The sequence below is a fragment of the Capricornis sumatraensis genome, chromosome 4 (assembly GCF_032405125.1).
Source record: "Capricornis sumatraensis isolate serow.1 chromosome 4, serow.2, whole genome shotgun sequence".
Taxonomy (NCBI): domain Eukaryota; kingdom Metazoa; phylum Chordata; class Mammalia; order Artiodactyla; family Bovidae; genus Capricornis; species Capricornis sumatraensis.
This window is the reverse complement of record NC_091072.1, coordinates 108,686,289-108,708,419: the sequence shown is the minus strand read 5'-3', so window position 1 is coordinate 108,708,419 and position 22,131 is coordinate 108,686,289. Positions and strand designations below refer to the sequence as shown.

General features: G+C 40.2%; 1 protein-coding gene across 1 annotated transcript in view; it reads right to left on the bottom strand.

The window, feature by feature from the left end:
- Nucleotides 1-22,131, bottom strand: part of ANO4 (anoctamin 4) — a 216,837-nt gene that overhangs the window by 175,373 nt on the left and 19,333 nt on the right. The window contains exons 3-4 of the mRNA XM_068971475.1: nucleotides 17,541-17,677; nucleotides 12,969-13,127 (exon numbers count right to left, since the gene is read on the bottom strand). Of these exons, the coding sequence (XP_068827576.1) occupies nucleotides 12,969-13,127; nucleotides 17,541-17,677 (296 nt within the window). The remainder of the gene's footprint in view (nucleotides 1-12,968; nucleotides 13,128-17,540; nucleotides 17,678-22,131) is intronic.

Below are 22,131 nucleotides of genomic sequence, written 5' to 3'. Positions count from 1 at the left end.
TCAAAAAGAGATGGACATGACTGAACACATACACATGCTACTAAACAGTATACAGTGCTATAAAGTATACGAAAGCATAATGTGTGTATTGTTAATTACACAAAAGCACAACCACTAGTAACTTGAAGGTTTGTATGTGGGGGACTTACTGTATTAGGATTTATGACTTACAACTGTACAACTTTTGAGTACGACAGAAAGGGGCTGGCATAGTCTTAAATGAAGGCCTAGGTGGTCAAACCTGGAAGGAGGTGGGGTAGTGGCTGCGCTATGCTGTTTTTGTCATCTTGGCATTTCCACCCCTCTTTCTGAAGTCCTCTGCACTGCTGGGGAGAAACTGGGACTACATTTCCCAGAATGCCCTTCCCTGTGGAGCTGTGGGTTAGAGTCAACAATGAGGGATGCACTCAGGAAAACGAAATCTGGAAAGTAGAAGAGGCTGTTTCTCCCTCCAGGTAGTCACAGGTGTGTAAGCTAGAGACAGCTTTAAGTAAGTCTTTTGAGAGTCAGACATTCTTGGGACCCCTAGTGGATTCCAGGTCAGTGCCTGGGACCACTGCTGTGATGTTTCAGGAAACAATTGAAGGTGGCTTCCCTGCCCTTTTCATCAATGGTGCAAGCCTCTGTATCAAACACTTCATGCTTAGAAGACATACAGTGGCTTGTTTTCTGCATAACTCTTAATTGAAAGAGGTGCCAAACAGTTACAAGCACTAGGGAAGCCTTTCAAAGAAGAAGTTTGATGTAAGTGTAGATGAAAGTGTGTCAGGTCATGAAAGATGAAGCACCAAAAGAGGGGGAAGCTAAACTAACGAATGGCAAAGGACAAGTTAGGGAGGGGTTTGGAAACAGGTCAGCAAAGGTCCCAGTATTGCTCAGGCACTTGATTTGGCTTCTGCTCTGGGCCCTGGGCAAGAACATTGTCATCTCCTCTGGCCCCACCCCAGCCAAATAGACCCATTTCCCTCTTCCTATATAGGACATACTCCCACCGCATTCAGTGGGTCCACTTATTCTTCCAGCCCTCATTCCACTCCACACATGGGAAAATGTGAGCAAAAGTAACCCCAATAGTGGGAAAACTCTGAGGGGCTTTTGAGAATTGGGTTTAGAAATGCATATCCCAATTTGTTTCTTGGTTCACTCATTATCTTGGAGATTTACCTTGAACTCCTGAACAAAATAGTGATTCCCTCCCAGGATTTCTGTGTATTTTCTTCACAGCTCTCATCACACCTGACTTATTTAATGCTTCTCTTCCCTTAATAATTAGACATGATGTTCATTAGATATTTGATGAACGAAGAATGACTCTATTTGGAAACGGGAATCATCAGACACCATCAACTGCTCTTAAAATATGCCTAAGCCACAACAGGAAGTGAGTTAAAGATTGGTCTCAGCCTCCAGGGACAGTGCTGCATCATCGCTTTTGCAAATGAAGTATATCAGGCTTGGGTAATAAAATTCAGCTTACAATTGACCTTTGTCAGATTTTCGACTTGTAAGGATTATAAACAGGAGACCTTGGATTTACAGTTTTCTAGACTGCTTCAAAACTCTGAAATCACTCCATCTCATTAATGAATAATTAACATCATATCCCTAGTGTATAATTTGTGTAATTTTCAGCAACTTAACATAACACATAGTAAGAACATCAGCAACAAAAATAACATCATTAAGAAAAGACTTTCAGTTCCTTTCATAGCTGCAACTCTACGTGGCCCACATCAGTATGCAAAAACAATGCGAAATGTGTTTTATATCAGACAAGTTCAATTTAGACCAGTGAGAAGATCTTTTAATTTTCTTCTCGTGGGATGGTAACAATAGTTCATAATGTGATTTTGGTTCTTCAGCTGTGTCTTATATAACGGGTAATTTTTCCCCTTAATATTCTGTCTTAAGCAAAGGAAGACGCATGAGTCATGTAAGCATGTATTGATTTAGAATGATTCTTTGAGTAAATCAGTTCAGGATAACTGTGTACTGGTCATCTTGACCTGGCAACAGAAATGTTTTGCTTAAATTCTGTCTTCCTGATCAAGCAAAAACAGTCAAGGTAAAAATAAGTAGGCCCTCCACTCTTTAAAGCAATTTCACAAGTCAGAGTGAAAGGAAGATTGAGACAGAAAGAGGAAGAGAGAAATAGAGCCAGAGAAAGAAAGAATGAGAGAGAGAGGAGAAAGTGGCCCACCCCCCACCATTTGGTGAAACAGTCTTAAGATGGCCCCATGACAGTGAAGCCCTGATTCTGAGCGACTGGTTTAGGGCAGTGGTAGGTGACAGAAGGACCGAGTCCTGGGGACGAGGTGGGGCTGCCACCCACCAGACCCCCACAGCTTTCCCTAGACACAGGCCAGGGACTTTCAGTCTAAAAGGGGACAGGGTTGAATGTCTGAGATCAGAACACAAGGTGACCTGGGGCTGAAACCACTCTCGTCTTTATCAACACCCACAGCCACCACTCACTGGGCCCTTCATATGCGCTGGGTTCTCTTCTGAGCAGGCTACAATATACTAGCTCATTTTATCCCCATGAAGAAGCTGCGGCACAGAGTGCTTAAAAGTCTCATCTGGGTATTTACTCAGTATGTGATGAAGTAGCAAGTGGATCTAAATTCCTGTTGTCTGGCTTGAAAGGTCAAACTTAATTTACCCTATTCTGTCTTCAAAGACATAGGGTCTTTATGATTCAAAAGTCTGATATTAAGAATGCTTAAATTATTTCGCCCAGGTGGATGAAAGAATAGCTGCTTTGAATTCCTTTAGCTATCTCATAGACACCGCAACCAACTGCATAAAGTTGGATCTAAGAGTCTAACTCAGTAGCTCTCAGCCAGGGACAATTTTATACACCTATTCCTGGGGACACAGGACAATGCCTGGAGATATTTGGATTCTCATAGCTTGGTGGGGTGGGGGTAGGAGCACTGCTGGGATCTAGTGGGCAGGGGTGCTGTTAAACATCCTATAGTACAAAAAAACAGCCTCCTATAACAGAGAAGTATCCAGCCCCAAACATCAATACTGCTGAGGCTGAGAAATCCTGGAGCTAAATTGATTGATGCTACCCAGACACAGCCATGGAAATCAGCTATTTACAATCTGTTGTGACAAACTCAAAATCCCACAAGCTAAGCACTGGGCTCAGTCTTACTGTTAAAAACCAGCAAGACACCATCTCTGCCCTCAAAATGACTATATCAGCCACATGGAATCCGTGCCTTTAAGATGGAGTATCTTAGAGGGAACACTGGGAAAATTAAAGCAAAGCGTCTTTGTTTCTCTCTCTTCACTCCCATCATGAATTCCCTGACTGCTGTAATCTCAAAGTGGGCCATCTAAAGCCACAGGTGACTTCCCTGGTGGCTCAGTGGTAAAGAATCCACTACCTGCTAATGCAGGACATGTGAATTTGATCCCTGGGTCAGGAAGATCCCCTGGAGAAGGAAACGGCAACCCACTCCAGTGTTCTTGCCTGGGAAATTCCATGAACAGAGGAGCCTGGTAGGCTACAGTCCATGGGGTTACAAAGGGTCAAGACAGAACTTTACTAACTGAACAGCAACATATGATCATTAGAGATATAGTATCACTGGTAATGAATTCTGATGGTGTACAGCCCAGAAGTCAAGTAGCCTTGAGTGCTGAAGAATCACTCTCCATCAAGCAGGGGCAGCATCTACCTCCCACCATTCCCCAGCCTCAGCCAATGATTGATGGGTAGGAGGACCTCTGCTTGAAAGGGAACCAGATCCAGAACTCTCTACCTGGAATAGAGACTATACTCTCAGCTTGGCTTTTCTCCTCGGACCTCTGCTACTTCCCCATACCCCTTTCTCCTGAGCTCACTCTACCCAACAACAACTTTGCAAGAATCCTCACCCCAGGCTCTGCTTCTGCCTAGGAAAAAATTCAACCTCAGAGACCACTTTTAAAAAGGCCACTGTCAGTATGGATCAACAATGAACTCCTGAAAGGTACTGCTTTGATCTGAATTATATCCCCTTAAAATTCATACATTGAAATTCTAACCCCCAATGTGATGGTATTAGGAGCTAGGGCCTTTGAGAGGTGATTAGGTCATGGAGTCCTCAAAAATGGGATTAGTTCCTTCAAAAAAGAGACCTCAGAGAGCTCCTATTTGCTTTCACCATGTGAAGACACAGCAAAAAGGTGCTGTCTGTGAACCAGGAAGAAGGTTTTCACCAGCACCTTGAACTCCCAGCTTGCAGAACTATGAGAAATAAGTCTGTGTTATTTATACCCCATCCAGTAAATGGTATTTTGTTATAGTGGCCCAGACAGATTAAGATAAATACTCAAGGAATTTCCAGGGCTTTGATTTTCACAAGAAAATCTGCCTCCTTCATTCTGTGCCTAGGACTGTCCTTAATTTTCCCTTCCCTTCAAATCTAACTTGGTAGAACATATGTTTGACATACCAGAAAATGGAGATTATTAAGTGGAGGGGGCTCCAGAAAATACTAGAGGACATGAATTTGGATAGTTCAGTTTGTCCTTGCATTTATTTTAGATATTTATCATGGTTTGAACTATAAAGAAGGGAGGAGACTCTGGTCCTTTTTCCTTCATTCTCAGAGTTCTGGATCCAGAGAGAACATCTATAGTAACAGCGGTTGTGGAACATAATCAGGGATGAAAATAGGAAGGGTAGGATAAGCAGGAAGCCTGTGAAGGCAGAGATTAGTGGTGAGATGAGCACCTTCAATGGGGAATCTTTGTATAGATTTCCCCTGAATAGGTGTCAGGCAAGACTAGGACGGGCAATTGAGCACAGTGTTTTAGTTCTGGGTTGATATACCATTTTATTCCCTGATGAATCTAAAACCAAATTCTCTGGGCACAGAAATGTCTGAACCTTGACAATGCCAAACATGTTACCTAAGGTATTTTAAGTTCTTCCAAGAGCACTGAAGATAATCAGCAATCTCATTAATACATACAAATTATTAGCAATATATAGCCAGTTGATGTTGCTACCCTAATGATTAGATTTTAAGGTATTTATAAAGTATATGATTAATTTTCCAAAGAGTTTACCTTGAAAACTATTTTTGAAGTATTAATGTTCATATACTATGTTTAGCTGTTATGATAACTATAATGATGGTAATAAAGATTTATTACTTGCTTGCAATATGACAGGTACAGAGATAAGCAGTTGATATGAATAAGTTCATTTAATTAGTATAATAACCCATGCAGTATAACCCATAATAGCTTATGGAAAAACCTGAACAAACTTTTTGGCCAACCCAATAGCTCTCACCATTAGCCTCATTAAGCTAAAGTTCCCAAGTGCACACAGCTTTTAATGATGAAAACAAATGAGAACTCAGAATGTGTGACCCCAGACTCTTAACAACTGTATGAAGTTACCTACTGCTGCAGAATGAATCACCACAACAAAACAACACTTATTACTGAGTTTACCAGCTGAGCCATAAGGGAATGACTCATTTGAAAAGACCCTGATGCTGGGAAGGATTGAGGGCAGGAAGAGAAGGGGACGACAGAGGATGAGATGGTAGGATGGCATCACCGACTCAATGGACATGAGTTTGAGTAAGTTCCAAGAGTTGGTGATGGACCGGGAGGCCTGGCGTACTGCAGTTCACGAGGTCGCAAAGAGTAAGACACAACTGAGCAACTGAACTGAACTGAACTGAGTTTACAGTTCCTGTAGGTCAGGAATCCAGACATAGCACAGCTGGGACCTCAGCTTCAGGGTCTCACCAGGCTACAATACAGGTCTTGGCCAGGGCTGCAGTCTCAACAGAAGCTCGACTGCAGACGGATCTCCTTTCAGGATCCCTCAGCTGCTGGCAGAGCTCATCTTGAGGTTGCAGGTCTGCAGTCCCTGTTTTCTGGCCAGTTTCTGGGAGCAATTCTTAGCTCTAAGAGATCAGCCCCCCTTCTTTGCACAGAGCCCCCTTCACAAACAGTTTCACAACATGAGAGCTTACTTCTTCAAAGACAGCAAAAGAGAGCCCAACGTCTGTCAGCTGAGACAGGGTCTTACATACCATAACATAACCATGGAAGTAACATCCCATTTGCCATATTCTGTTGGTTAAGAGCAAGTCACCTATTCTCCAGGAGAGGGAATGATACAAAGGCATTAAAATCAGGAGGCAGGGCTTCAGGGTCTATCCACCATAACCACTAGCCAAGTAACAGACTAAAATCATGCTTCTGCCAAACCTGTGTATATTATCTACAATATTTTTATTTCCTGTATTTCCTTAATTTGAGTCACTTTTTAAAATATTTCACAAAGAAGTTTTATATCACAATTATAAATTGTTTGTCATGAATAGAAGGCAGAACAGGTAAAATTCAGGTAAAATAAAAAAGATTTACACTGTATTCTGTATTCATCTGGAAGGGCTCAATTAATCCTCATACTTTTCATGGTAAATAATATCATCCTCATTGTTAAAAATGTGAAAGCTGAGATCCAGAGAACTTTGATAAGTTGCTCAAGACTACTCAGCTTATAAGCTGTTGAACCAAGATTCAAACCTATGACTACTGGCCGCCAAAGTGCAAGGAAATAGTCTAGATAGCAGCCAATTTCACTATGCACTGCAGTTTTCCTGGTTCTCTTTCAAAACTCCACCCATGTCGTAACCTTGTTTAACCCTAAGATTCCATCTTCAGATAACAGGAATCAACAGGATACAAGGGTAAAGAGTAAGCAGGCTCAGGTTTTAATGTGGCCTTTATCTCTTACTGTCCTTGTCACCTGGGGCAAGTTATTGCTTTGCTTCAACTGTCTCACCTATAAAATGGAGATAATAGTACGTGGTTCATAAAGGCAAGAGTGAGAATTTTAATAATACTATTTTTGTCATCATCTCAAAGAAAAACATCGACATCTCCCAACCTTGAGGGCTACACAGATGTTTACCACAGTGAGATTTTCCCCAATCCTGAGAAACAAGTGAAAAGAGAAATAGGCTGTTTTGACACATTGCATGACTTTGGGAATTTGTTTTTAAAGTTTACAATATTTTATCTTTGGAGGGAGCAATGTCCTTGAATAGGACTGAGAAGATGGAGTGTGATACCCAAAGCAAACTGCTCAATTGCTCAGCTGTGTCCGACTCTTTGTGACCCCATGGTCTGTAGCCCACCAGGCTTCTCTGTCCATGGGATTATCCAAGCAAGAATATTGGAGTGGGTTGCCATTTCCTTCTCCACCCCAAAGCAAAAGGTTGGCCTTAGCTGGGAGCATGATTAGAACACCTTTAGCACCAGGGGCAAGGCTACTTTTATGGACACAGATGCAGGCAGGTAGGTCCCTGCATGGGAGAAACTTGTGGCCGCTCTACTTAGTGCTTTGAAGTACTAAACACAGTACTAAACACAGGTCTAAACATTCTTCCTTTACTCTTCCACAATATCAATTTTGTCTCTCAAATTACTTCTATCATGAAATCATGCAGTTATTTTTCCCATCTTAGTAAAAACATCTCTTTATTGACTCCACCTCTTACACCAGTCTCTTTCCATTTACAGTGAACCTCTCTCAAAGAGCTATTTTTATCTGTTCTCTCCTCATTTTCTCCTCCTGTTCCTTCATTGAATACACTTTAGTCATGCTTTCACTTCTACCTCTCTGTGGAAACTTCTCTTGCCCAGCGCACGAAAGTCCTCCATGTTGATACATTCAATGACTAAATTCAATGACTAACTTTCAGTCTTTATCTCACTCCATCTGCAGCATTGGACACAACTGTCCTTCCCTCCTGACACACTTCCTTCTGAGCACCACACTTTCAAGGTTTCCTTCTAGCCCCTCTCTGCTGACTCCTATCATCCAAAAGTTTATTTCCAGCCCAGATCAACCCCTGTCTTCCACAATCTTCCCTCCTACTCAACATCTGCACCACCGGAACGCCTCAAACTTCACACACCTACAAGGAGACTCACTTCCCTTTGCTTCCCTGTAAATGGTGATTCCTTTCTTCCAGCTCTTTAAACGCACAGTGTACGACAGACAGCTGAATCACCTGTGCCGCCTCCTCTCTCACATCACTCATTCAATCTATCTGCAATCCCACAGGCTCCACTCACTACTCTTCTCAACATCTCTGCTGTGCACTTAGCCAAGCTGCCATCACTTCTTTCCTGGATTCTTGCAACAAATCTCCTAACTGGCATCTCTGCTTCTGCCCTAAACCTGAGTGGCCCTAATAAAACAGAAACCACATCTTATAATGCCTTGGCTCAAAACCATCCAGTGATTTTCCATGTCATGTTGAGAAAAACTAAAGTTGCCCTGCTGCTGTTAAGTTGCCCCAGTCGTGTCCGACTCTGTGTGACCCCATAGACAGCAGCCCACCAGGCTCCGCCATCCCTGGGATTCTCCAGACAAGAACACTGGAGTGGGTTGCCATTTCCTTCTCCAATGCATGAAAGTGAAAAGTGAAAGTGAAGTCACTCAGTCGTGTCCAATTCTTCGAGACCCCATGGACTGCAGCCTACCAGCTTCCTCCATCCATGGGATTTTCCAGGCAAGAGTACTGGAGTGGGGTGCCATTGCCTTCTGCGAAAGTTGCCCAGTGATCTCAAAGATCTGATGCCATCTGTTCCATTGCCTCCCTGATACAATTTCTCACTATTCTCTACCCTGCTCAGTCAATTCCTGTCCTACTGGCCTTTGCACTGTTCCATAAACACACCAGGCATCCTCCTGCCTCACTGCTTTTGTATGTGCTCTTCTTGGTCCCTGGGACAGAGACTCATCTTTACCAACTTTTATAAAATTATAAGCCCCTCTCAACACTTCCTGCTTTACTTTTTTCTCAGCATTTACTGCTGTTCTACATAGATTTACTTATTTACTTTGCCCTCAAGTTCCAACAGGGTAGGAATTTTTTGTCTGTTTCATTCACTCTTGTGTTCTTAGTGCTTAAGATAGTGCCTAGCAAAGAGTGAATGTGCAATAAATATTTGTTGAGTGAATTATCAAGATGGTATGATTTATATAATTACAGTTATTTTGTAAACACCTGATGATATGAGTTTTCCCCTATGTTCTGCATGATTCTAAAGAGGAAGGGTGCTCCTTTAATCTAATTGGTACTCATACATTCCAAAGTCACCCAAAACCTGACCCCTTATAAAAAGGAAAAGATAAACCTCATTGATACTGATTTCAAAATGGGTACCAAAGAGTCAATGATGGACACAAAATTTAAAATGAAAAAAACTAAAATAGAAAATGTGGGTTTATAAACATGAGTTTAGCTTTAAAGAAGAGAGACACTTGAGAAGAAAATCACCTGGATTTGATACTTTATTTGGGAACTTGGTTATCAATTGCTTTTTCTGAACTAATATGAGAGATGAGTTACAGAATGTTAAAGACCCACGGTGCTAAAGCAAGCACTTACCTATTGACTGACCAGGTAGGGGGTTAAGTTTTCAAGAAAGATGAAATTTGATTGAATCCTCACTTTTTATCATGAATCAAAGATTTTCCTGATTGTGTTTCATGATTCTCAATGTTATAAGAGACGAGGATTCTCCTATTAAACTTCAACTAGAGATCCCGTCTTTGCTGATTTGGACACAAAAGCTTCTAAGTCTGTGAGATATTATCAGTAATTATTGGACATCATGACACACAACTAATGAAGATATTAATAATTCATAAAATTTATTCAGTGTTCATCATTTCAGGTATACATGGATTCACAGGAAGTCCCCTGGGTTTTCTTTATCACCTTGAACTAAATTCTTTGTTTTATGTATAAAAGCTGGAAATAACTTCTGGAAGTTGAAATAGCTATTAAAATTGCTGGTTTTCTATCGCAGTTGTTTATGAGAACACTTGTTTTAAATAAAAGTGCTTCTGCGTGCAAGCGTACACTCAGTCATGTTCAATTCATTGTGATCCCCATGGATTGTAACCCTCCAGGCTCCTCTGTCCATGGGATTCTCCAGGCAAGAACACTGGAGTGGGTTGCCATGCCCTCCTCCAGGGGATCTTCCTGACCCAGGGATCGAACCCATGTCTCTTGCATCTCTTGCACTGATAGGTAGATTCTTTACCACTGTGCCACCTGGGAAGCTCAAAAATGCTTCTGATGGTTTAATAAAATGCAACTCTTTTTTTAAAAAAATGAAGATGCAGATTTGCTGTTCATACAAGGGACATTTTATTTTAATTAATTATGACAGGGAAAATTAATTTAGCTATAATTTCCTGCTGCCTCTAAGCAAGGAAGATCCTGCAGAGACCCTTTTTCTGCTGAGCCGGCTGAGACCATGAAAATACAAAGCAGAGCTTGGAGATGGAACTGAGAGTCAAACTGTGCTGCTTATGCAGAGTGTGGGCCACAGGGAAAAGCTGCTTAGGAAGAAGCTTCCAAAAAGCTTTTGGTAGTAGATAGAACACTGCAGGGGAGCTGCCATCAAGAGAAAAACTTTTGGGGGAAAGAGGAGAAAGACATGCTTAGATAAGTGTTTATTTTTTAATTAGAGTATAATTGCTTTTAATATTATATTGGTTTCTGCCATACATCAACATGAATCAGTCATAGGTATACATATGTCCCCTCCCTCTTGTACCTCCCTCCCACCCCTCTAGGTTGTAAGACAGCACCAGGTTGAGCTCTCTGCATCACACAGCTAATTCCCACTGGCTATCTATTTTACACATGGTAATATATATATGTTTCCATACTACTCTCCCAACTCCTCCCACCCTCTCCTTCCCCTGTGTCCGCAAGTCTGTTCGCTGTCTGTGTCTCTATTGCTGCCCTGCAAATAGGTTCATCAGTACCATTTTTTTACATTCCATATATATGCCTTAATATACCATATTTGTTTTTCTCTTTTTGATTTACTTCACTCTGTATGACAGGCTCTAGGTTCATCCACCTCACTAGAACTGACTCAAATTCATTCCTTTCTATAGCTGAGTAATATTCCATTGTGTATATGTACCACAACTTTCTTATGTGTTCATTAGATAAGTGCTGAATGAAGCCTGTCATATGGTGATACACACTTTCCAATTGCTATTATTTCCATACATTAAAATAAATACCTAGCTATTAAAATTTTTACAAATTAGAACCAAACAAAATTATTGTAAGCCACTAAAATCATATGAGCCATCTATCTAACATACTCTGGTCAACCCTGGACTGCACAGCAAAACTGCACGTTAGAAGGCAGAGTAACCCTCCTTAGCCACCCACTCTAATTCTGGCAGCTGAATATTGCAGTACAGAAGACTTTCAGGAAACATATGGGAGAGCTGTCAACTCTTTGGTAATGTACATTATTTGTAAAAGTATTAGGCTTTTTGAGTTTTAACTTCAAAGTCATGAAATGACACTGAAAAGACCTACACAAAAGAAGCCCCAGAAATGGAGAGAACAATGATGAAGCTTAAAATATAAATCTTTCATTAACTGAACAAAGCTACTTAGTTTTAACAGGAATCAAAACTTTGACAGAGTCAGAATGGATCACAGGAAGGACTTTCGTTAGATCAGGCGGCAATTCAGATCTTTTATTTTTTTATATAAAAATTCTGAAACAGAATAAAACATGAAGAAATGATTTTTAGGGATAAAGTATTAGTGTACTATTAATGTTAAGAAAAGAATACACAACTGTCTACTGGATATCAACATACAACTTATCTAAAGAACAAGGTTTATCAAATGTATATTCCAGTGGGTATAGGAAAGATTTTCCAGAATCCCACAAAAATGGAAAAAGCAACATATTTAATTCTGTTTGTTGCTCCAGGGGAAACTCCAACTGAAGCAGTCTTTTGAGCAATCTGCTTCCACTTTCCTGAGAATGAGAACCTGTTCCCTTAAGGCCATACTCATCTCACCGTTTTTCTAATTCTCTTTTTGGAGACATTCCAGAAAAGCACTGCTTCTATTTTATAAATGCTCCAGGGTTGAGGCTAGTCGAACAGAACTGAAAAAAACCAATTTATCAGAAGAGTCCCAGGAACAGCATGCAACCTTTCCCGTACAAAGAAAACAGGGATGCCTGACTTCAAAGATCCATCCTTCAGCCTTGAAGAGAAGAATCAGAAGCAAACACTTTTAATTGTCACATGTTCTTCTTGACTATGAAAAACTCCAGAAGCTGTGCACAATGTTTAGGGAAAATGTGAGAGGAGTTATGTAATCTGGCAAACAGGGCCAAGTTCTAGAAAAGTGCACAGCGTTTCTGGGTACATAAGAGTCCCACTGCGGATTATTATCAGAGGCCTGGCTGGGTCTCTTATACCTTCCTCAAAACTTCCCCTGTGGAGGAGGAGGGAAGGGGGAAGAGTAAACACTGATAAGGTAACCCTTGAGTTTGGGAACCTGACAAAACATCCTGAACGTCTCTTAAAACCAGAATCACTTTGTAAGTCTCAGCTGCTTTTGGCCAAATCAGCCAGACAGTCTCTTCTGGTGTGTGAGGATACCCAAACCCATGATGCTTCCTGAAATGTAAAAAGAGCCTCTAGGGTCAGCTGATTGCATTTTATCCACTTTTTTTTTTAATCCATGCAAATATTGGGTTGGCCCAAAAGTTCGTTCAGGCTTTCTGTAAGATGGTATGGAAAACCTGGATGAATGTTTTGGTGAACCCGATAAAACCCACCGTTAACACAGAGAGGCAGCAGGAAGTCAGGTAGGAAGTCAGGTAAAATAACACTTTGAAAAAAAATCAATTTAATTGGAATATTTTGATTTTTATGAAATCTTTGGATATCAAAATGCTCTCAAAGGCAAATTGTACTGCAGAAGTCTAATTGCAGGAAAATTCTCCATACACCGCAGATTGGCAAAGCCTCAGAAAATGAAATATTCAGTTACTCTACTAACTGCTTATTTTTTAAATTATCTCTTGATATGAACTGACGTATATATATACTTTTCTCATTCATGCAAACCATTTACCTCTTTCTCCATTTGTAATCCTTCTGCTCTAATATTTCTTTCAAATACTTCTCTCTTTTCCATCTGGGGGTTGGATTTTCTGTACACAAGAATGTAGTCAATTCGACATTTTCCGTCTCTGAAGTAAAGGCCATTTAATTTGTTTTTTTCTGGTATTGTCTGCACACAAAGAGAAAGGGACCAGTGTAAGACACTCAAAACTGAGCCTTGACTGAGTAATGTTAAAGAATAACTAAAACTAAATGAATTTTCCTTGTGTTTTATCAAAATTACACATTTATTAATGAAAAATGTAAACAGAACACAAAATAAAAATTGGAAAAAGCATTCAGTCTAATGAACAAAACTTAAAGATACCCAATGATATCAAAAGTTGCCAAGGATGTGGAGCAACTGACATTCTACAGGTGAGAGTGAAAACTGATATACTAACACTGGGAAACACACCAACATCATCTTGTAGAGCTGAACACTGGCATCAATTCAGGTCAGTCGCTCAGTCGTGTCCGACTCTTTGCGACCCCGTGAACTGCAGCACGCCAGGCTTCCCTGTCCATCACCAACTCCCGGAGTTCACTCAGACTCACGTCCATCGAGTCGGTGATGCCATCCAGCCATCTCATCCTCTGTCGTCCCCTTCTCCTCCTGCCCCCAATCCCTCCCAGCATCAGAGTCTTTTCCAATGAGTCAGCTCGTCGCATGAGGTGGAAAGTATTGGAGTTTCAGCTTAGCATCAGTCCTTCCAAAGAACACCCAGGACTGATCTCCTTTAGAATGGACTGGTTGGATCTCCCTGCAGTCGAAGGGACTCTCAAGAGTCTTCTCCAACACCACAGTTCAAAAGCATCAATTCTTCAGTGCTCAGCTTTCTTCACAGTCCAACTCTCACATCCATACATGACTACTGGAAAAACCATAGCTGTGACTAGACAGACCTTTGTTGGGAAAGTAATGTCTCTGCTTTTGAATATGCTATCTAGGTTGGTCATAACTTTCCTTCCAAGGAGTAACTTCCAGATGTTCAAGCTGGTTTTAGAAAAGGCTGAGGAACCAGAGATCAAATTGCCAACATCCACTGGATCATCAAAAAAGCAAGAGAGTTCCAGAAAAACATCTATTTCTGCTTTATTGACTATGCCAAAGCCTTTGACTGTGTGGATCACAATAAACTGTGGAAAATTCTGAAAGAGATGGGAATACCAGACCACCTGACCTGCCTCTTGAGAAACCTATATGCAGGTCAGGAAGCAACAGTTAGAACTGGACATGGAACAACAGACTGCTTCCAAATAGGAAAAGGAGTATGACAAGCCTGTATATTGTCACCCTGCTTATTTAACTTCTATGCAGAGTACATCATGAGAAACGCTGGGCTGGAAGAGGCACAAGCTGGAATCAAGATTGCCAGGAGAAACATCAATCACCTCAGATATGCAGATGACACCACCCTTATGGCAGAAAGTGAAGAGGAACTAAAGAGCCTCTTGATGAAAGTGAAAGAGGAGAGTGAAAAGGTTGGCTTAAAGTTCAACATTCAGAAAACGAAGATCATGGCATCTGGTCCCATCACTTCATGGGAAATACATGGGGAAAACAGTGGAAGCAGTGTCAGACTTTATGTTTTTGGGCTCCAAAATCACTGCAGATGGTGATTGCAGCCAGGAAATTAAAAGACGCTTACTCCTTGGAAAGAACATTGGCATATATAACCCTAATAAATTCCTGACAAACCAGGAAATGTGTATATGAATGTTCACAGTGGCATTATTCATAAGAGAAAATATTTTAAATGGGAATCAATGCAAATCAATGAATAGGTGAACATAAATAAATTGTATAGTCATATAGTAGAATATTATACAGCAGGGAAAAAGAACTAATGATGCATCTTATAGTAAGCAAAATCTTAAAAACAATATTGACAGAAGAAAAGCAAGTCAGAGAAGACTTTATACTGCATGATACCATTTTTTACAAAACACAAAACAAAATCAATGCAAAATAATTTGTTAAGGCTACATATGTACGCATGGTAAAATGATTTTTAGAGCAAGGTAATAAAAAAGGCAAAAATTCAGGAAGACAGTCCATCTGGTAGGGGAGAAGGATGAGACTACATGTAGTTTGATGGTTTTAGCAATACTTTTTAGTCAGTGTCTCTCAAACTTTTTTTTTTAATTTTTATTTTTACTTTATTTTACTTTACAATACTGTATTGGTTTGGCCCACCATAGTAAATATTTTTCTTTGTGATATTTGTGTATACAGTTATAAACAGCACAAGGATTAAATCTGCTTGTAACTTATAGTCAGAGCAGGGTCTTCATATCCATGGTTTCTCCACACTGTGGTTGCAACCACATACTATATAGTACTATAATATCTATTAGTGAAAAACATCAACAGATAGATGGACCCACATAGCTCAAACCCACATTATTCAAGGGTCAACTGTAAGTGTAAACACAAAAAAATTTGAGATCACAATATATATCAGTTTCTACCTAGCAGTATGAAGAAAGAAAATATGCCAGACCTCCAAGGCTATTGTTAGAGTCCATATTCTTGCAGCAGTGCCATGAAACCTACAAAAGGAAATTCTCAGCTGGGAGCGATGGAAATAACATGTCTCATACCTGGGCAGGTATTTATAACTGATGATCAGTCTTCACTATTTCTGGCTTCTGCTCAGAAGCCCACCCAAATAAACACTTTCTTAGCAATCATCTGCCAGGCAAGGGAACTATTCAGTAGATTTAGCACATTACCATCTATCTGCAAAACCAGCCGAGGCTTCAAGAGGAGGTTTAGCAAAGCCCTAATCTCCCGGAGACTGTTCAATCACCTCTAAATTAAGGGGATTAGACTAGCTGCTTTGTGAGGTGCCTTTCAAGGTCCTTGCTTTGTGTCATATTATGGTATCCAAAGTTTCTGTGTGAAGAAATGCTGACAGAATGAATTTTTTTCTTAAAACACACACACACACAGATAAGTAGTATACGGCATTTATAGAAAGAGGTCTGGGAAGTTTGACAGAAGTAAACAATTTTTCCTGCTCAAAGGTGTTATCCTTTCAATGACTAAGCCTCTGGAATAACAACAGCATTAAGAAGACACAATAAATTAATGATTCTGATCTGTGTTCCTATTACCTAAACCTAGTGCATATACAAGTGTCAGTCGCTTAGTCACGTCTAACTCTGTGACCCCGCGGACTGTAGCGCACCAGGCTCCTCTGTCCTTGGAATTCTCCAGGCAAGAGTACTGGAGTGGGTAGCCATTCCCTTCTCTAGGGGATCTTTCTGACCCAGGGATCGAATCTGGGTCTCCTGCATTGCAGGCAGGTTCTTTACCTACCATCTGAGCTTCAAAATCACTGCAGATGGTAATTGCAGCCATGAAATTAAAAGACGCTTGCTTCTTGAAAGAAAAGCTATGACCAACCTAGACAGCATGTTAAAAAGCAGACACATTACTTTGCCAACAAAGGTCCGTCTAGTCAAAGCTATGGTTTTTCTAGTCATGTATGGATGTGAGAGTTGGACTATAAAGAAAGCTGAGTGCCGAAGAATTGATGCTTTTGAACTGTGATGTTGGAGAAGACTCTTGAGAGTCCCTTGGACTGCAAAGAGATCCAACCAGTCCACCCTAAAGGAAATCAGTCCTGAATATTCATTTGAAGGATTGATGCTGAAGCTGAAACTCCAATGCTTTGGCCACCTGATGTGAAGAGCTGACTCATCTGAAAAGATCCTGATGGTGGGAAAGACTGAAGGCAGGAGGAGAAGCAAATGACAGAGGATGAGATGGTTGGATGACATCACTGACTCAATGGACATGAGTTTGAGTTAACTCTGGGAGTTGATGATGGACAGGGAGGCCTGGTGTACTGCAGTCCATGGGGTTGCAAAGAGTCGGACACAACTGAGCGACTGAACTGAACTGAGCCACTAGGAAAGCCCATATACAAAGTGCATATACAAAGAAGATATTAAACTCCACTGAGACACAGCTGAGCAACAGTGAATGCTTTTAACAAAATACTTTTTTTTCCCCAAAAATAACACATGAACAGATTGTCTGTTTATAATTGCAATGAGTTTCTGTAATCTTAGTTTCCAGATTACAGAGGCGAATGGGAACTCAAAGAGGCTACAGACAACACAGTCTACCAAGAGCTGGTCCACTTTACATCATTGTTCCACATGATGGGAGATTTCAACAAGGAATCCATTTTTGTAAAGCTAACTTTTGACTAGTTAGCCATACCTAAAATGTAAATCATTTAAAAATGATGAGTGTTTTTAAAAATCTTCTTTGTATAAGCTAAATGCCTTTAGCTTTAAGAGAAGTGCATGACCCACTGAAAGTCTGTTTTGAGCTAGGTAGATTTTGGATTCCTGAAATGTGCTAGACCCCCGGAGGTTTTCAAAAGCGTGTAAGACTTCACCCCTTCTTTTCCCCCAGGGGCCCCCAGTTCAATGAGATAACTTCAAACAATCCACTGGAATATGCTTCTCCAGTTCTGGCCTGGATCGAGAATTCTGTTTTTACGAAATGGCATACTCTTACCTCTCCCCCGGCTTCCAACCTGCTAGCATCATCTGAAGTACTGGTAAGATTTCCAGGGTGAAGGAGAGAGTCGTCATCTTTGCAAGGACTGTTGACAGCTTCTAATTCATCAAAAAGAATATTGACATCCTTGGCCACTAGAACCAAAGTAAATACATTACAAGTCAAGTCAAGAATCTGGGATCTTAAAAGCAATACTAAAAGTAAAGACATCTCCGCCTGGCTTCATAGTTTTTCATTGTTTCAATGACACCTTGAATGACAGATATATTATTTCCAAAGAAAAATGGACGTCAAATGTAAATGTGTTTAGCCAAATAGTGTCTCCATTAGGCCAAGGTGAAAGACAATGTGAAGTAAAGTGAAGTATCTCCACCATATAAAGATAATTTGTCTTCCATGATAACAGGAAGTGCTGTTTTGTTTAGCTTTCCTTCATATAGTTGTTTAGCATGGGTTCTTTAAGACTTCAAAGAACTCATTTTGCATATTTTTTAAAAGTTTTCAATTGGAAGATAATGGCTTTACAAGGTTGTGCTCGTTCCTGATGTACAACAACGTCAATCTGTTGTTAAGTATACATACGTTCCCTTCCTCTTAAGCCTCCTTCACACCCACCCCCCATCCCGGTCATCACAGAGCACCAAGCCGAGTTCCCTGTGCTGTAGAGCAGCTTTCCACTAGCTATCTGTTTTACACGTGGTAGTGTGTCTATGGGCTTCAGGGCTACTGTCTCAGTTCGTTCCACCCTCTCCATCCCGCACTGTGTCCACAAGTCAATTCTCTACGTCTGTATCTCTATTGCTGCCCTACAAACAGGTTCATCAGTCTCATTTTTTCTAGATCACATCCATATGTGTTATTATACAATATTCATTTTTCTCTTTCTGACTTACTTCACTCTGTATAATAGGCTCTAGGTTCATCCACCTGACTACAACTGACTCAAATTTGTTCTTCTCTATGGCTTAGTAAGACACGACTGAAAAACTGAACTGAACTGAAGGCTCAGTAATATTCCATTGTATATATGTACAGCAACTTAAGATCTCATTTTGTATTGGAGAATACAAAAAACAAAAATGTTTTGTTTTCATTTAAATGCTTCCGTGTCTTATCTACTATAAATAGGGTTGCTATGAACACTGGGGTGAGAGTATCTTCAAATTACAGTTTTTGTCTTTTCTGGATATATGCCCAGGAGTGGGATCACTGGATCATATGACAACTTTTAGTTTTTTTTAAGGAACCTCCATTCTGTTCTTCATAGTGGCTGCACTTACTTACATTTTCACCAACAGGGGAGGAGGGCTCCTGTTACTCCACACCCTCTCCAGCATTTATTGTTTGTAGATTTTTTGATGATGGACATTCAGATCAGTGTGAGGTGATACAGTACTGTAGTTCTGATTTGCATTCTCTAGTAATTAGCAATGTTGAGCATCTTTTCATGTGCCTGTTGGCCATCTGTATGTCTTCTTTGGAGTAATGTCTATTTAGGTCTTCTACCCATTTTTTGATTCAGTTTTTTTTTATATACTGACCTGTATAAATCTATTCATATATTTTGGAAATTAAGCTTTTGCTAGTCATATTGCTTGCAAATATTTTCTTTTGAGTTCATAGGTTGTCTTCTCATTTTGTTTATGGTTTTCTTTGCTGTGCAAGTTTTTAAGTTTAATTAAGTTCATTTGCTTATTTTTGCTTTTGGGGTCCCTTCTATACTGACTTAAATTTTAGAACAACATTGAAGTTCACTTTTTCTTTGATGCTTTATTTTTTTTTTAACCATTTATCATTTACTTATTATTTTTTTTACTTTACAATATCGTATTGGTTTTGCCATACATCAACAAGAATCCACCACGGGTGTACACGTGTTCCCCATCCTGAACCTCCCTCCCACCTCCCTCCCTGTACCATCCCTCCGGGTCATCCCAGTGCACCAGCCCCAAGCATCCTGTATCATGCATCAAACCTGGACTGGAGATTCGTTTCTTATATGATATTATACATGTTTCAATGCCATTCTCCCCAATCATCCCACCCTCTCCCTCTCCCACAGAGTCCAAAAGACTGTTCTATATATCTGTGTCTCTTTTGCTTTCTTACATACAGGGTTATCGTTACCATCTTTCTAAATTCCATATATATGTGTTAGTATACTGTATTGGTGTTTTTCTTTCTGGCTTACTTCACTCTATATAATAAGCTCCAGTTTCATCCACCTCATTAGAACTGATTCAAATGTATTCTTTTTAATGGCTGAGTAATACTATATTGTGAATATGTACCACAGCTTTCTTATCCATTCATCTGCTGATGGACATCTAGGTTGCTTCCATGTCCTGGCTATTATAAACAGTGCTGTGAAGAACATTGGGGTACACGTGTCTCTTTCAATTCTGGTTTCCTTGGTGTGTATGCCTAGCAGTTAGGGCAGTTCTATTTCCAGTTTTTTAAGGAATCTCCACATCGTTCTCCATAGTGGCTGTACTAGTTTGCATTCCCACCAACAGTGTAAGAGGGTTCCCTTTTCTCCACACCCTCTCCAGCATTTATTGCTTATGGACTTTTGGATCACAGCCATTCTGACTGGCGTGAAATGGTACCTCATTGTGGTTTTGATTTGCATTTCTCTGATAATGAGTGACATTGAGCATCTTTTCATGTGTTTGTTAGCCATCTGTATGTCTTCTTTGGAGAAATGTCTGTTTAGTTCTTCGGCCCATTTTTTGATTGGGTAGTTTACTTTTCTGGAATTGAGCTGCAGGAGTTGCTTGTATATTTTTGAGATTAGTTGTTTGTCAGTTGCTTCATTTGCTATTATTTTCTCCCATTCTGAAGGCTGTCTTTTCACTTTGCTTATAGTTTCCTTTGTTGTGTAGAAGCTTTTAATTTTAATTAGGTCCCATTTGTTTATTTTTGCTTTTATTTCCAGTATTCTGGGAGGTGGATCATAGAGGATCCTGCTGTGATTTATGTCAGAGAGTGTTTTGCCTATGTTTTCCTCTAGGAATTTTATAGTTTCTGGTCTTACATTTAGATCTTTAATCCATTTTGAGTTTATTTTTGTGTATGGTGTTAGAAAGTGTTCTAGTTTCATTCTTTTACAAGTGGTTGACCAGTTTTCCCAGCATCACTTGTTAAAGAGATTATCTTTTCTCCATTGTATATTCTTGCCTTCTTTGATGCTTTAAAAATAACTAAAGATTTTTAACCTATCAGAAGCTGCTGACTAGTATAATTCATAGAAGACTGACTTCTATTTACCCAAGCATATAAGAGAGTATCCATTCTTTCATCTAAAAAATTTTAGAGGTGTGCACACTGTGACAGGCAGAGATGTGTAGTGACTGAATCCTGGTGAATAAAAGTGATGAGTCTTCCTGCCCTTTTGGTAATAACAAAACAAATAATCAAAGAAATGTGAAGTGTGGTGAGTGATATGAAGAACAAGAGTGTAACGGGGTGGCCAGGATCCAAGTGTGTGATTTTTGGCAATTCATTTAACTGCAAGTTTTTAATCTGTAAAATAAAATTGACACAAGAATAAAATGAACATTTATTGCTTACTGTAGCAGGCTAAATTATGGCCCCCAAAGGTAACCCAATCCCTGGAATGTATGACTGTATAAAGTTATATGGGAAAAGGGACTTCATTGATGCAATTAAGTCAAGGATCTTAAATTGGGGAGATTATCCAGGATTATATAGATAGGGCCATGTAATTACAAGAGAGACAGGAAGGTCAGAATCAGATAAAGACACTGGAAGATATGATGCTGCTGAGTCTGACAACAGAGGACAAGGTCACAAGTCAAGGAATGCAGGGGTGGCCCAAGAAGATAGAAAAGGCAAGAAAGCAGATTCTCCCCCAGAACCTCTAGAAGGAACACCATCTTGCCGACACCTTGAAGATGTCTGACCTTCAGAACTGTAAGATAAGAAATCTGTGCTGTTTCAAGTTACTAAGTTTGTGGTAATTTGTTACAGCAGCAAAAAAAAGAGGAACTAATGCATTTATTAGAGGTTTTTAGGCTGTGAGGCTACAGATGAAAAACATCAATGTCTTTTCATACAACCAAGGCTTAAGAGCATCTACACTGGACCAGGTGCTCAAGTAGAAGCACTGGCATTTTTGAGGAAGCACAGTATGTTGTGGGAGGTGTCAAGGTCAAAGACCATTTCCCTAACCACCCGATGTAAAGCAGCTGCCCTTCACCCAGGTACCCTCCATCTCCTCTCTCTGCTCATTTCCTTCCCAGCATGTATCACAGTCTGAATTATTTATTCATTTGTTTTCTTAAATGCTGGATATCTACCCAACATTAGAACTTAAGTTCTATGCTGGATTAGAATTTAAGTTCCAAAAGAACAGGGACCCTGTCTGTGTTGATTGGTATACAGAGATCTAGGCAAGGAATAAGCCCTCAACTCATCTTTGTTGAATAACAGCCAATGTAGGAGATGAGACGTAAGTGACCCAAGTTTAATCCCTGAGTTGGGAAAATCCCCTGGAGGAAGGCACAGCAACCCACTCCAGTGTTCTTGTCTGGAGAATCCAAGGGGCAGAGGAGCCTGGCGGGCT